Source organism: Fundulus heteroclitus, unplaced genomic scaffold (assembly GCF_011125445.2).
Source record: "Fundulus heteroclitus isolate FHET01 unplaced genomic scaffold, MU-UCD_Fhet_4.1 scaffold_42, whole genome shotgun sequence".
NCBI classification, from domain to species: Eukaryota; Metazoa; Chordata; class Actinopteri; order Cyprinodontiformes; family Fundulidae; genus Fundulus; species Fundulus heteroclitus.
This window is the reverse complement of record NW_023396835.1, coordinates 2,717,242-2,730,978: the sequence shown is the minus strand read 5'-3', so window position 1 is coordinate 2,730,978 and position 13,737 is coordinate 2,717,242. Positions and strand designations below refer to the sequence as shown.

The following is a 13,737-nucleotide window of genomic DNA, read 5'->3' as shown; positions in this document are numbered from 1 at the left end:
ATTTTGTATTGTATTAGTTGTAAGTTGGTGTTACTAGTCAATTTGAAAGTTCTTAGACATATCTGAGCCCAGAAGTTTTGTTCAAAGCTGGCTGATAGATCCTCTTCCCATTTCATAATAGGAAGAGATATCGAATCATCTATTTTAGTCAGTGTCCTGTATGATTTAGACAGTAGTTTGAGAGGGGGTGGGGGGGGGGGGGGGTAAATCTAGGAACTCTAATATATTAGTTGGAATTTGTAAACCACCTTTAATATGCTTAAATTTATTTCTAATTATAGATTTAAGTTGTTCATATTCCAAAAATTTATTTTTACTAATGCCATATTGCATATTTACTTTGGAAAAATTTATGAACTCGGTTCCATCAAGTAAATGTTCCAGATATTCAATACCTTTATTCTTCCGGTATGTAAAGTTTATCATATTATTATTTTGTAGGATGTCAGGGGTGTTCCAGATGGGTGTACGACTGCATGGGATAAGTGACGACTTTGTAATTTTAAGAAACTCCCACCATGCTGTCAGAGTAGAGCTGATATTGATATTTTTAAAGCATGTATGCCGTTTTATATTTGAGCTAATAAACGGCAAATCTGAAATCATGATATTATTGCATATTTTCTGTTCTATATCTATCCAGGGCTCGTCAAAGGATTACGTTTTATCCATTTAGTAATATATTGTAGTCTATTTGCAAAGTAGTACTTATGGAAGTTAGGCAGATCTAGTCCACCTCTGTCTTTAGTTTTCTGTAGCGTCTTTAAGCTGATACGTGGCGGTTTATCTTTCCAAAAAAATTTTGACATTGAAGAGTCTAGAGATTTAAACCAGTCAGATGATGGTTTATTGGGGATCATTGAAAATTTTTTTTTTATTTTTTATTTTTTTTTATTTCCTTTATTTAACCAGGTAAACCCCGTTGAGATCTGGATCTCATTTTCAAGGGGGACCTGGGCAGAAATCTGCAAAAACACTACAACCTGGTTACAAAAATAAAACCAATTAATACATATGCACAAATATAAAACAATAAAAACAATTTAAAAGCAGTGACACTGTTTCATACAAGCTTGTTGTCTATCTTTAAGAACCGCTCGAAATAAGTCCAATGAAATAGTTTCTGACATCTTGAGCTCAGACTGGAGCTGATTCCACGCTATAGGAGCCAACACACTGAATGCTTTCTTTCCTTTATCAGTTCGAACACGAGGAACATGTAGAAGGATAAAATAAGTAATTAATTCTAGGTAAGACCATCATTTTAATCGAAGCTACCCGACCCATAAGTGAAATTGGAAGCGTTTTCCATCTATCCATGTCATCTTCTATCTTTTTTTAGAAGTGGGATGTGATTAGATTTTACTATATCCGCAAGTTTAGCGACACAGTGATACCCAAATATGTAATATTTCCTGATTGCAAATGTAAATCTAGGGGGTTCTGGAAAGAGCAATTAATTGGCAGTACAGTAGATTTAGACCAGTTTATAGAGTAATCTGAAACCTTTGAGAAGGATTCTAGTAATCTAATTACTTGAAAGAGGGAAGAGTTTGAGTGCTGAAGATAGAGTAATACATCATCAGCATAAAGACTTCGGCATAAAAATCAGCTTTAAATCCCTGCAGATCTGGTCCAAAAATAAATGGAAAGTGTTGAGCTGCTCAGAGTTTCAAAGTGTTTGGGTCAGAAAATATCTGAAATACATAAAAAAAATTGTATATGTGAAAGATTATGATAAAAAAACAGTTTGATGCCGACAGAAAAATAAAATAGTGACTCAGTAAATAGAAACAATGCCTCACTTAAATACTTAAAATCTTTATTTATTGAAAACTCATTAATGTTCATCAAAAATATTAGATTTAGGTCATTGTGGTGTAAATCTGTAACACATCATTCAATAAAACACCATAAATTGACATATCTCTTTATTACAGATTTTGCTGCTAAACACATCCTGTAAATTTTAAGTTTCATACAAAACTATATTGTACAGCGGAATTGTCATTTTTACTGAAATACTAAATAGAGTTGTGGTGATTTTGTTGTTTTGAGATTATTTACCTTAAATAGGTTTTAAATTAATTATTCAACATATTAAAGCATTAAAATATGATAATTCTCAGATGACAAATTTACAATATTAGATGATATCTGTTGTGTCATGTGTGTCTGGACTCAACAAAACGGGTCCAAACCAGAACCGGATCAAAGAACCGGTTCCACTTTTTAAACCTGGGGAATCATTTGACATTTTATTGCTGAGTTCACAGTTTTTGCTGCTAAAAGCAACAAGGAGGGAAAACAGCAAATATTCTGGTGCTGATAAGCTGGTTTAGAAAACAATGTTGAGAAATAAACAAACCCAACAGAACCAGAACATCAATTCTGAGGAAAAACAAGTGCTGACAATCTCTGACTATTGATTTCTGTGCAGTTTAGACATAAAACAACAACAATCAAGAAAATAATCTGCTGGAGATTTAAAAACCAGAATCAAACTCACTGAACCTTCAGTGGATTCTGTCTATTTGGGTTTACAGAACTCAGCAGAACCTCCAATGCTCCAAAGAGAACCTACAACCCAAACTCCAGCATGTAGCGGCTGAGTGAAGGTGGTCTGGACTCTGTGGAGGAGAGTCATGGTTTCAGAGACGCTGTAGAAGGACAGAATACCTGCTCTGTGATCCAGGTACACTCCTACTCTGGAGGAACCAGGACCTGAGACGGAGGTCCAGATGTCGTTGTGACCAAATTGATAACCTCCTTGGTAACAATCTAATGCCCAAGATTTGTCATTAGCTCCAAATAAACTCTCATCTCCTCCTCTGCTGATATTCTTGTATGCGACTGCTACAAAAACTCTCTCTCTCCACTCCACCTCCCAGTAACAACGTCCAGTCAGACTCTCTCTACTCAGAACCTGAGAATAACCAGTGAATCTGTCTGGATGACTAGAATAAGACTGAGGTTGTTTCATCCATGTCACCTTCCTGTTCCCCTCTGATAGTAACAGATCACTGTTTGCTGTGTTTGGATCCAGTGTGATTTCACATGAATATCTCAAGAATCCAGCTCTGCTCTTTGGTTCTGGTTCTGACAGTAAAACATCCACCTCAGTGAGTCTCAGTGAGATGTTTGTCCATGCGTCTCTCAGGATGTCCTGTAGTTGATCTCTGAGCTCTGACACAGCTGCTGTCACATCCTCAAAGTAGCTCAGAGGACGGATCTTGATGCTGGAGGAGTGTGTAGACTCACTGAGTGCTGACAGTGAGGGGTAGTTGTGGAGAAACTGGTTGTGATCCTCTGTGTCTGAGAGCTGCTTCAGCTCAGCGTCTTTCCTCTTCAGCTCAGTGATCTCCTGCTCCAGCTTCTCCTGAAGCTCTTTGACTCGACTCCCTTCAGTTTCCTGCTGGGATCTGATCTGCTGCTTCACATCAGAGCTTCTTTTCTGGATGAGACGGATCAGCTGAGTGAAGATCTTCTCACTGTCCTCCACTGTTTTATCAGCAGAGTGCTTGATGGCCTCCAGCTCCTGTTGAAGCAGCTTCACATCTTTCTCTCTGTCCTGGATTCTCTGCTGGATGTTTTCTCGTCTCACCTCCAGCTCTCTCTGCCTCTCAGTCCTTTCTGCTGCAGCTGACACTGTGTCGTGGCCTTTATGTTCATCCATTAAACAGAGACTACAGATACACTTCTGATCAGTACGACAGAACATCTTCATCACCTCATCATGACGAGAGCAGATGTTCTCCTGGAGGTTCTTGGAGGGCTCCACCAGCTTGTGTTTCTTAAATGCAGCTGAATCATAATGAGGCTGAAGGTGTTTCTCACAGTAAGAGGCCAGACAGACTAAACAGGACTTGATGGCTTTCAGTTTTCTTCCAGAGCAGGAATCACAGGCCACATCTTCAGGTCCAGCATAGCAGAGATCAGCAGGAGCAGCTTGGAGTCCAGTCTTCTTCAGCTGCTCCACTAAAGCTGCTAACATGGTGTTTTTACTCAGCTCAGGCCTCGGTAGAAAAGTTTTCCTGCACTGAGGGCAGCTGTGGATTCCTTTGTGATCCTCTTCATCCCAGAAGTTTTTAATACACTTCATACAGTAGCTGTGTCCACAGGGAATAGTCACCGGATCCTTCAGTAGATCCAGACAGATCGAACAGGACAAGGTTTCTCGGTCCAGCTGGTTCTGCTCCATTTCTCCTCTCGGTCACAGTGACTGTGTGAGTTTCATTTCCTGAAAACAGCAACAGCTCTGAGCTCTGATCTACGAATCACGTGTCAGAGCAGAGAGGCTGCAGCCAATCAGCTTTCAGCTCCAGCAGATGTTGCTCCACCAGCTTCAATGTGTGTCTGAGAGCAGGAAGAACAGGGAGGGTTATCAGGTTTTACAGCCTGCAGAATAAGGAGCAGAGGTCGCCTTTATAAAGCTTGCGTACGCACAAAATGGGCCTGAAAGGTCTGAATCCCCCTTTCCATGCAAAATTCAGATCTATAACAAAATAAAACTTGTGGGGAAAATGTTCGGTCCTCACAGCAGCTCTGACCCAGGCTGACGCTCATTTTGCAGACGGAGGAAATGTCTAAAAACGTCTGATTCCTCTCAGACGTTCAATTTCACTCCATATCAGACTTTAACGGTAGATCAACTTCATCATAACCCTTCAAAACCACAAAATGACCTTTAAATAAAAAAATTATTTGTAACTTAAATATATGAAATTAACTTAAACTGCATAGCTGTCAATGATGGCAGCCACAGGGATTTTTCAGAAATCAAAACCTACTTCTGGTTTAAAACCACTTTATGCCACAAGGGGGCAGCACCAGTCCACAAAGTCCCTCTGGTTTAAAATCGCACTAAGCATGAAGGTCTTTATGTCTATTTTAGGGGCTTCAGGAACCCCACATGCAACACTTAGTTTGTTTGACTTAATATTTTCAAGAGATACAAATAACTTTCCTCTTTACAAAGCCCCAAACCAATTACATCTTAGTCAACTGGTAAGAAGCACATTTATTTATTTTATTTATTACTTCTCTCATGAAACTGTTCTGTTTTTTTTTTTGCATCTTTCCAGCCCTTCATTTCAATTATGAAAAAACTTTCCTTTTATCCTACCAAAAGTAATCAATGAAACGTTTTCCAACAGTCTGTTGTTCAGCACAGGGCATGTGAGCCAGTAGTGCATCTTTACTATTAAACACTTTCTGTGGAGAAAAAGCTTTTAACTTCTAGGTATTAAATAATAACACAGAGCCTCATCCTGGAGCTTTCTTAGACCCTCATCTTTTGTCCTGTTGACTGTATTATTATTTTAGTTATTAGGAACTTTATCAAAATTACCTTTTGTAAAACTTCATCCTTGTTTTATTAGTTTATGCAACATGACATGTTAAAACCATTACTCAAAATCAATAGAACAGTTAACTAATTAATGGTCCATTTGTGATGTACTGATATGATTTATTTATTTTTAATTTTGGATCTTTTGTCAAAACAGAACTTAATGTTCAGAAAAAGGAAGAGAGAGACTTAGTTTTACACTCATTACTATGTCCTACTGTCACCATGTGTTATATTTACCTGGTTTATTGAGCAACTCTTTTTTTCTGTCTACGTGGAGAAATGAACCAGCTGCAGGAATGAGAAGGAATGTGCTGATCTGAAGGATCTTTTGTTGTTGAGCTACTCTATCACTTTATTTTAGACCTGTAAATATTTATAAATATAATAGTTACATATGTATATATAGTTATATTTTTTGTGTGGAGTGTTGTGTATATATGTAATTATGTTGTTTGTATATCTGGGGCATGTAACGAAAATAATTTCCCTCTGGGGTTATCAAAGTATTTCTGATTCTGATTTAGGATTGACTGTCATGTTTTTGACTTACCTAACAACTATGGAGCTAACCCTATTAAACTGTATGGCTCCTATTAGCTCTATAATATGGAGCTGAGGATCAGATATTTTTCACATCATGATTCAAATCCAACCAGAGGCTCAAAATGCTTCCTCCTGTTTATTGTAACCAGAGCTTTGAAGTCTGACTGTAGCTCAGGTGAAAGTCCCTCTGCTCTCTGTTCCTCATGGTGACCCTGCTGATGCTCATTAGAGTAAACTTCCACCTCACGTCTGCTCCATTGATGACGGTTTAGAAAAGTTCTGGTCTGGTTCTGACAATGTCGTCTGTTGTTGCTGCATATCTGCTGCTCCTCTCCAGTCCAGCAGGGGGCGGTAAATGGACCAATCAGCTGCTTAGTCTCAGCGTGACGCTCAGCGGAAGTAAAACTAAAAGGCTCCAGCAGCAGCGTGTGTGGACTCAGCAGGAAGACGGTTGTGTTTGTCGTGTCTCAGCTGAATATTTGCGTAGTTTCAGCAACAATGTCTTCAGTTCAGCATCTGAGAGAGTTTATCAGAGAGCGACTAACTGCTGCTGCTGAAGAAATCTTCTCAGAGGTGGAGAAAACCATCGTCCGCTACGAGGAAGACTCTAGAAGGCTGGAAAGCTGCTGGACACCCCAGATAAAACTCACCAGAATCGGTATGAAGCTACAAAAAGTGTCTGATAAACCAGTTTCTGATCTGATCTCTTAGTTTTACACACATGCTTCAGCCTGAGGCTCCGTTCAGACCTGATACTAACATCCTCCCAGTCTCCCACATCTGCATGATTGTTTCTATATTTTCCACAGCAGATGTTGGCTTATAAACCTGCAACGTAGCCCTGTAAATATTAGCAAACATTTGTCAGATTTTCCAAAAAAGTTAAAAAACAAACAAACAAACAAAAACAACTGGACCTTTTTCTGAAGTTCGAAGACGTTTCGCTTCCTATCGTGGAAGCTTTCTGAATTCTGACTGTATCTAAAAAAAAATCTAATATATTTTAAATTCTAATAAAAATATAAAATAATACAATGCAACATACAATGACTTAAATTGTATTATTGTGTATGCTTGGTCATCAAATCAGTGTCAGTTAACTTGGTCGCCTGTAGGGATTTTTAAGGTCCAGCAGGTGTCAGTATTCAGTGACACAGTATCAGTAGTTTGGCAACGTGTCGAAACGCTTCATGACGCCTAGTCGACACATCACTACTTTATACTATATTTTTCTGACTCTGTGCCTCCAGAGTCTATTGTCTGTCTGTAATTTCCATGTTAACTGCCTTTGCAGTCCAGTCTCTGTAATCTCATAATCCCTAACGGTCTTCAATTACGGTTTTCAAGAGTCCTGATAATGACTTGATTATTTGACTGAGGTGTGTTGGATCAGGAACACATCTAAGAGCTGAAACACAACAAACCTCGAAGACCAGAATTTAAGATCCCCATTCTAAAGTCACTATAGTTAACAGAGGTTAGCACGTATTGTACTTACTAGTCCAGTAACAGCATTGCAAGGTCTGCATCAGTTTTGCAGGGTGTTTACTCACCATGGAGTATACGGCCCGCCCAAATTCACTCTTCTGTGAGCCCTGTCTCAATCTGATTCTCGTTTTTTCCTCGTTCCCTAGTCATATCACAGAGATTTAGAATTATTTCCTTTATGTTTAAATTAAAAATAAATCATACAATTTATGATCTGATTTTAAAAGGGGTTATTTGTAAACGAGGGGAAATGTTAAATACAAAAACACAGCTTTTGGGAAGACAGTGTCTGTGAGTCTATTTGTTTTTGATTGAATGCACCTTATTCCTTTTCCTCATGGAAGAGGAGTGTACAGTGTACTGTCTGGTCGGTAGAAACTGTGGCAATACGTGTGGACCCTTTGTGGATTCAAGCAGCATAAACCACATTTAGATCTTATAGATGGCATTCCACATTTCCCAATGCTTATCTCACCGCCCATGCAACGTCCTTCCTCTCCCCTGCCGTGCAGCTCCCATGCCACACCGTCAAGCTGAGTTGTGGAGCTTCAGAGTCAGCATGTCTAGAATAGCATCTAAACGTAGGTGTTCAAATGCTGCAGATGAGTCCGAGGCATGTGAAATGTTAATTAGACATCATCCTCTGTAGAATGATTCTTGTAAGGGAACTGCAACCTGCCTTAATGTACCCGTTTGATCCGGAACGACGGCATCCATCCCACTTTGGGTGGTGCAGCTCTTCTTCTCGGGGTCTGGGTGGATTTCTTAGTTCTCAAAAATGGAAGTAGAGCCATAGTTTAGCACACCTCTCTGCACCGTCTGTAGTGTTACCCACTCATTACCCCATTCAGGCAGTGGATTAACTACGGCAAAACCCAAACAGATTAAGAAGTGATCTAAAAGATGCAAATCATCAAAATAATTCAACATGAACAAAAAATTAAAAAAAAAATTAATTTTTTTATATAAGGTATCTCTCTTCAAAGACATTGCTAGTTAATGAATTATTTTCTGATTATCTGATTTAGTTTCTCACAGAAACCTGGCTACAAGATGTTAGTATAAATGAGTTAACCCAGAAATACGGGATGATGAGGTGGAGTAGCACGCATATTTCAGTCTGATTTATTTATTAGTCCCAGGACCATTAATGGCTACAATTCATTTGAACGTTAACTCTTATGCTGGTGGTCCACTGAAGGAAGTGTTGTGGGAGCACCGCAGTGCAGCTGCACTACACCAACGGGAGTGATTCAGAGCAGAGTGCCACTGCTCAGTTGGATTCGGATCATGTGAGGATTGCGTCATTGTGCAATAGTAGGGTACTTGTAAACTTCAAATAGAACGATACACCAGTGAAGTGGTTATTTTGCCTATACTACCCATGTCTCATGTGCCTGCTCTTTATCTAATGGCTTGTTGTGCCATCTGGCCATGGACTAGAATTCAGATTGAATTCTGAACCTATTTTGCCCTACCAGGCACCACCTGTTTCTTGTGTGGCTGCTCTTTATCTAATGGCTTCATAAAAGGGATGCCTGATATTGTATAAAATGGTGTGATTTTCTACCTCCAAGACAAACGTCTCATTGTTCATGGTGTCAAGTATCAAGAAAGACCTGCTGGTGGGTTGATGCTGAAGCCTCAGGTAATGATGTATTGATGATTCACAGTAAAGTGAGATCCAAAGTCTACACATGTAGTCTTTTATTTGTAAACTCAACCACCTCTCAACACACCTCTCTGCAGCTTCTGTACTGTTACCCATCCATTATCCTATTGAGACGGTGTCTTTCCCACGGCCAAAACTTAACAGATCAAAAACTTATCTAAAAAGAACAAATCATAAAAACCTAATAAAAATCAATACGGTTCACCTTGAACCTAAAAATAAAACAATTAAATGTGGTCTATTAAATATAAGGTCTCTCACTCCAAAGACTTTGTTAGTTAACGAATTGATTTCTGATAAACAGATTGATTTGTTTTGTCTCACAGAAACCTGGCTACAAGAGGACTACGTTAGTATAAATGAGTCAACTCCCTCCAATTATTCAAATTTCCACATTCCCAGATCTGTGGGAAGAGGAGGAGGAGTGGCAACCATCTTTCAGTCTGATTTATTAATTAGTCCCAGGCCAATTAATAACTACAGTTCTTTTGAACATTTAACCCTCAGTTTCCCTCATCCAAACTGCAAAGCAATAAAACCTCTTCTGTTTGTTGTTTTGTATCGTCCACCAGGCCCTTACACTCAGTTTTTGGATGAGTTGTCAGATTTCTTATCTGATTTGGTGTTAAATACTGATAAGGCTATTATAGTGGGTGATTTTAACATCCATGTTGACACAGAATGCGATAACCTTAGTGTAGCCTTTAAAACTATCCTAGATTCAATTGGTTTTGCTCAAAATGTGCATAAACCGACGCACTCTTGGCTCCATACTTTAGACCTTGTGCTGACATATGGCATTGATTGTGAAGAATTAACAGTATTTCCTCACAACCCTGTCCTATCTGATCATTTTTTAATAACATTTGAGTTTAATCTAACTGAGTTCTCCACCCCCAAAAGAGGGTTCCATTATAGTAGATCTTTATCGGATAATGCTGTATCAAAACTTAAAGAGTCTGTCCCCTTTTTAATATCCTCCGTATTGCAGAAATGCCCTGTAGATGGCAGCAATGTTGTTTCTTCCAATTCACAAATAGATGTCTTTGTAAACGGTATGACTTCGTCATTGCGTTCTGCATTAGACAATGTAGCTCCCTTGAAAAAGAAGGTGATTATTCACAGGAAGCTGGCTCCTTGGTTTAATTCAGAGCTGCGTTCCTTGAAGCACAATGTTAGGAAATTGGAGAGAAAATGGCGCTCTACACACCAAGAGGAATCCTACTTAATCTGGAAGAACAGTCTATTGTTGTATAACAAGACCCTTCGCAGAGTTAGAGCAGCATATTTTTCATCATTAATTGAGGAGAATAAGAATAATCCTAGATTTCTCTTCAGTACAGTTGCCAAACTTACCCAGAGCCACAGCTCTGTTGATCCATCCATTCCCTTAGCTCTTAGCAGTAATGATTTTATGGGATTCTTCATAAATAAAATTGATTCCATTAAAAATAAAATAATTGGCATCCTCCCAAACATGATTACCTCATCCTCAGTAAGTGAGGCAGCATTGGAGGAATCCTTAGAACCTGCGCAGTGTCTGAACTGTTTAAAAGCAGTAGAGCTTTCTGAGCTATCTAAAATTTTAGCTTCATCTAAACCTTCTACCTGTATGTTAGACCCAATCCCAACCAAGTTGTTTAAGGAGGTATTCCCTCTGATCAGTGGTCCTATTTTAGACATGATTAATCTATCCTTGGTAAATGGATATGTACCACAGGCTTTTAAAGTAGCTGTTATTAAACCTTTACTTAAGAAACCATCTCTTGATCAAGATGAGTTAGTAAATTACAGACCTATATCTAATCTTCTTTTCTTATCTAAAATTCTTGAGAAAGTAGTTGCTAATCAACTATGTGAACATTTACAAAGTAATGACCTACTTGAGGAGTTTCAGTCAGGCTTCAGAGCTCATCATAGCACTGAAAGAGCTCTGGTGAAGGTCACCAATGATATTCTCATGGCCTCAGATAATGGACTTGTGTCTATACTTGTCCTGTTAGATCTCAGTGCTGCATTTGATACAGTTGATCACAATATTCTCCTACAAAGACTTGAGCATACTGTAGGGATTAAGGGAAAAGCATTAGGCTGGTTTAAATCTTATCTGTCAGACAGATTCCAGTTTGTTCATGTTAATAATAAATCTTCCTCAAACTCTAGGGTCACTTGTGGAGTACCACAGGGTTCAGTCCTTGGACCAATTCTATTTACTATATATATGCCTCCGATTGGCAAAATTATCAGACAGCATGGGATTAATTTCCACTGTTATGCTGATGACACTCAGCTATATTTATCCATAAATCCTGATGAATCCAATCAGTTACTTCGACTGCAGTCATGTCTTGATGACATCAAAAGCTGGATGACTTTAAATTTCCTGCATTTAAATTCTGACAAGACAGAAGTTGTAATCTTTGGGCCAGAGTCTTCAAAAAATAAAGTTCTTAATCAATCCCTTAATCTGGATGGCATTAACTTGGCCTCTGGTAATAAAGTTAAAAATCTTGGTGTTGTTTTCGACCAAGACATGTCATTTAAATCCCATATTAAACAGGTTTCCAGAGTTTCCTTTTTTCACCTCCGGAATATCGCCAAAATTAGAAACATTCTGTCCAGGAGTGATGCTGAAAAAACTAGTCCATGCATTTGTTACTTCAAGGCTGGACTATTGTAATTCTTTACTATCAGGAAGTCCACAAAATGCAGTTCGAAGTCTTCAGCTGATTCAAAATGCTGCGGCAAGAGTTCTGATGAAAATCAACAAGAGGGATCATATTTCTCCTGTTTTAGCTTCCCTTCATTGGCTTCCTGTTAAATCAAGAATAGAATTTAAAATTCTCCTTCTAACGTATAAAGCCCTTAATAATCAAGCTCCATCATATATCAGAGCTCTGATTACCCCGTATGTTCCTAACAGAGCACTTCGCTCTCAGACTGCAGGTCTGCTGGTGGTTCCTAGAGTCTCTAAAAGTAGAATGGGAGGCAGATCCTTTAGCCATCAGGCTCCTCTCCTGTGGAACCAACTCCCAGTTTTGGTCCGTGAGTCAGACACCCTATCTATTTTTAAGACTAATGTTAAAACTTTCCTTTTTGACAAAGCTTATAGTTAGAGTGGCTCATACCCTGAGCTATCTCTATAGTTGTGCTGTGATAGGCCTAGGCTGCTGGAGGACATCAGGGTCTAATTTTCTCACTCTACTGATTTCTACTGTTCTTCAGTCTACTGTTCTCCAGTTTTGCATTGTATTACATTGAAATGACTGTCGTAATTTCAGCTTTTAACTTTTGCTCTCTCTCTTTTTCTTCATAGTAGGTACACCTGGTCTGGCGTTCTGTTAACTGTGACATCATCCAGAGAAGACGGCTCACCCGCTACTTCCATCTAATGTAGAACAGATTACTAGATCAATGTGTGCTTCTGTGCTTTTTTTGTTTCTCTTGTTGTGTCTCTGTTCTGTCTTCTGTAACCCCAGTCGGTCGAGGCAGATGACCGTTCATACTGAGCCCGGTTCTGCCGGAGGTTTTTCCTTCCCGTTAATGGGTGGTTTTTCTTCCCACTGTCGCTTCATGCTTGCTCAGTATGAGGGATTGCAGCAAAGCCATGGACAATGCAGACGACTCTCCCTGTAGCTCTACGCTTCCCCAGGAGTGAATGCTGCTTGTCGTGACTTTGATGCAATCAACTGGTTTCCTTATATAGGACATTTTTGACCAATCTGGATAATCTGACCAAATCTGTATAATATGATTGAACTTGACTTTGTAAAGTGCCTTGAGATGACATGTTTCATGATTTGGCGCTATATAAATAAAATTGAATTGAATTGAATTGAATTGAATAGATCCACTTTGTTTTTTTTTAAACTGACTTCCTCCCTGAACGATCCTCTCTGCTCCAGATTGACGTGGAGACGGTGAAAAGAGCAGCAAATATAGAACAGCCGCAATTTTTTTTAGAGAAGCAGTAAGCACAGAGCTTCTTGGATGCTTCGTAAAAGTGCTGCATCATGCTGGCTGGAACTCCTCTTTAGAATTGCAGAAATCAGGCATGAAGGTACGGGACACCCGCAATGTTTCCATTTTCAGTGGAACCTCAGGATTAATTTGCCTCGTCCAAACTGCAAAACAATAAAACCTCTTCTGTTTGTTGTTTTGTATCAGTTTTTTAAATCAGTTCTCAGACTTCTTATCTAATATAGTGTTAAAAACTGACAAGGTCATTATAGTTGAGGATTTTAACATTCATGTTGACAGTGAATGTGATAACCTTAATATAGCCTTTAATGCTATCCTAGATTCAATTGGTTTTGCTCAAAATGTGCAGAAACAGACATTCTTGCCTTCATACCTTGTGCTGACATATGTCATTTATTGTGAAGAATTAACAGTAATTGCTCACAACCCTGTCCTATCTGACAATTTTCAAATAACCTTTGGAGTTTAATGTAACTAAATTCTCCACCCCCAAAAGAAGGTTAGAAATATAATAATAATTTTTAACATTCACCCCTCCCTGGGCTGCCGCCTTACCGTGGTGGAGGGGTTTGAGTGTCCCAATGATCCTAGGAGCTATGCTGTCAGAGGCTTTAAGCCCCTAGTATGGTCACCCAAGGCAGACAGGTCCTAGGTGAGGGACCAGACAAATGGCAGCCCAAAAAGGCCATTATGATGATTT

The 13,737-nt window shown here is 39.1% G+C and overlaps 2 protein-coding genes across 2 annotated transcripts in view; one reads left to right on the top strand and one right to left on the bottom strand.

Annotated features, from left to right (window-relative positions):
• Positions 1-1,801: 1,801 nt before the first annotated feature.
• Positions 1,802-5,577, bottom strand: LOC118560307 (E3 ubiquitin/ISG15 ligase TRIM25-like). The gene is made up of 3 exons (XM_036131222.1): positions 5,569-5,577; positions 3,159-4,186; positions 1,802-2,579 (listed from the first exon to the last, which is right to left on the bottom strand). The coding sequence occupies exons 1-3, from the start codon at positions 5,575-5,577 to the stop codon at positions 2,531-2,533; spliced, it is 1,086 nt and encodes a 361-aa protein (XP_035987115.1). The 3' UTR covers positions 1,802-2,530.
• A 700-nt stretch (positions 5,578-6,277) lies between these two features.
• Positions 6,278-13,737, top strand: part of LOC105922647 (zinc finger protein 239) — a 38,138-nt gene continuing 30,678 nt past the window's right edge. The window contains exon 1 of the mRNA XM_036131296.1: positions 6,278-6,554. Coding sequence (XP_035987189.1) covers positions 6,395-6,554 — 160 coding nt within the window. The 5' untranslated portion in view covers positions 6,278-6,394. The remainder of the gene's footprint in view (positions 6,555-13,737) is intronic.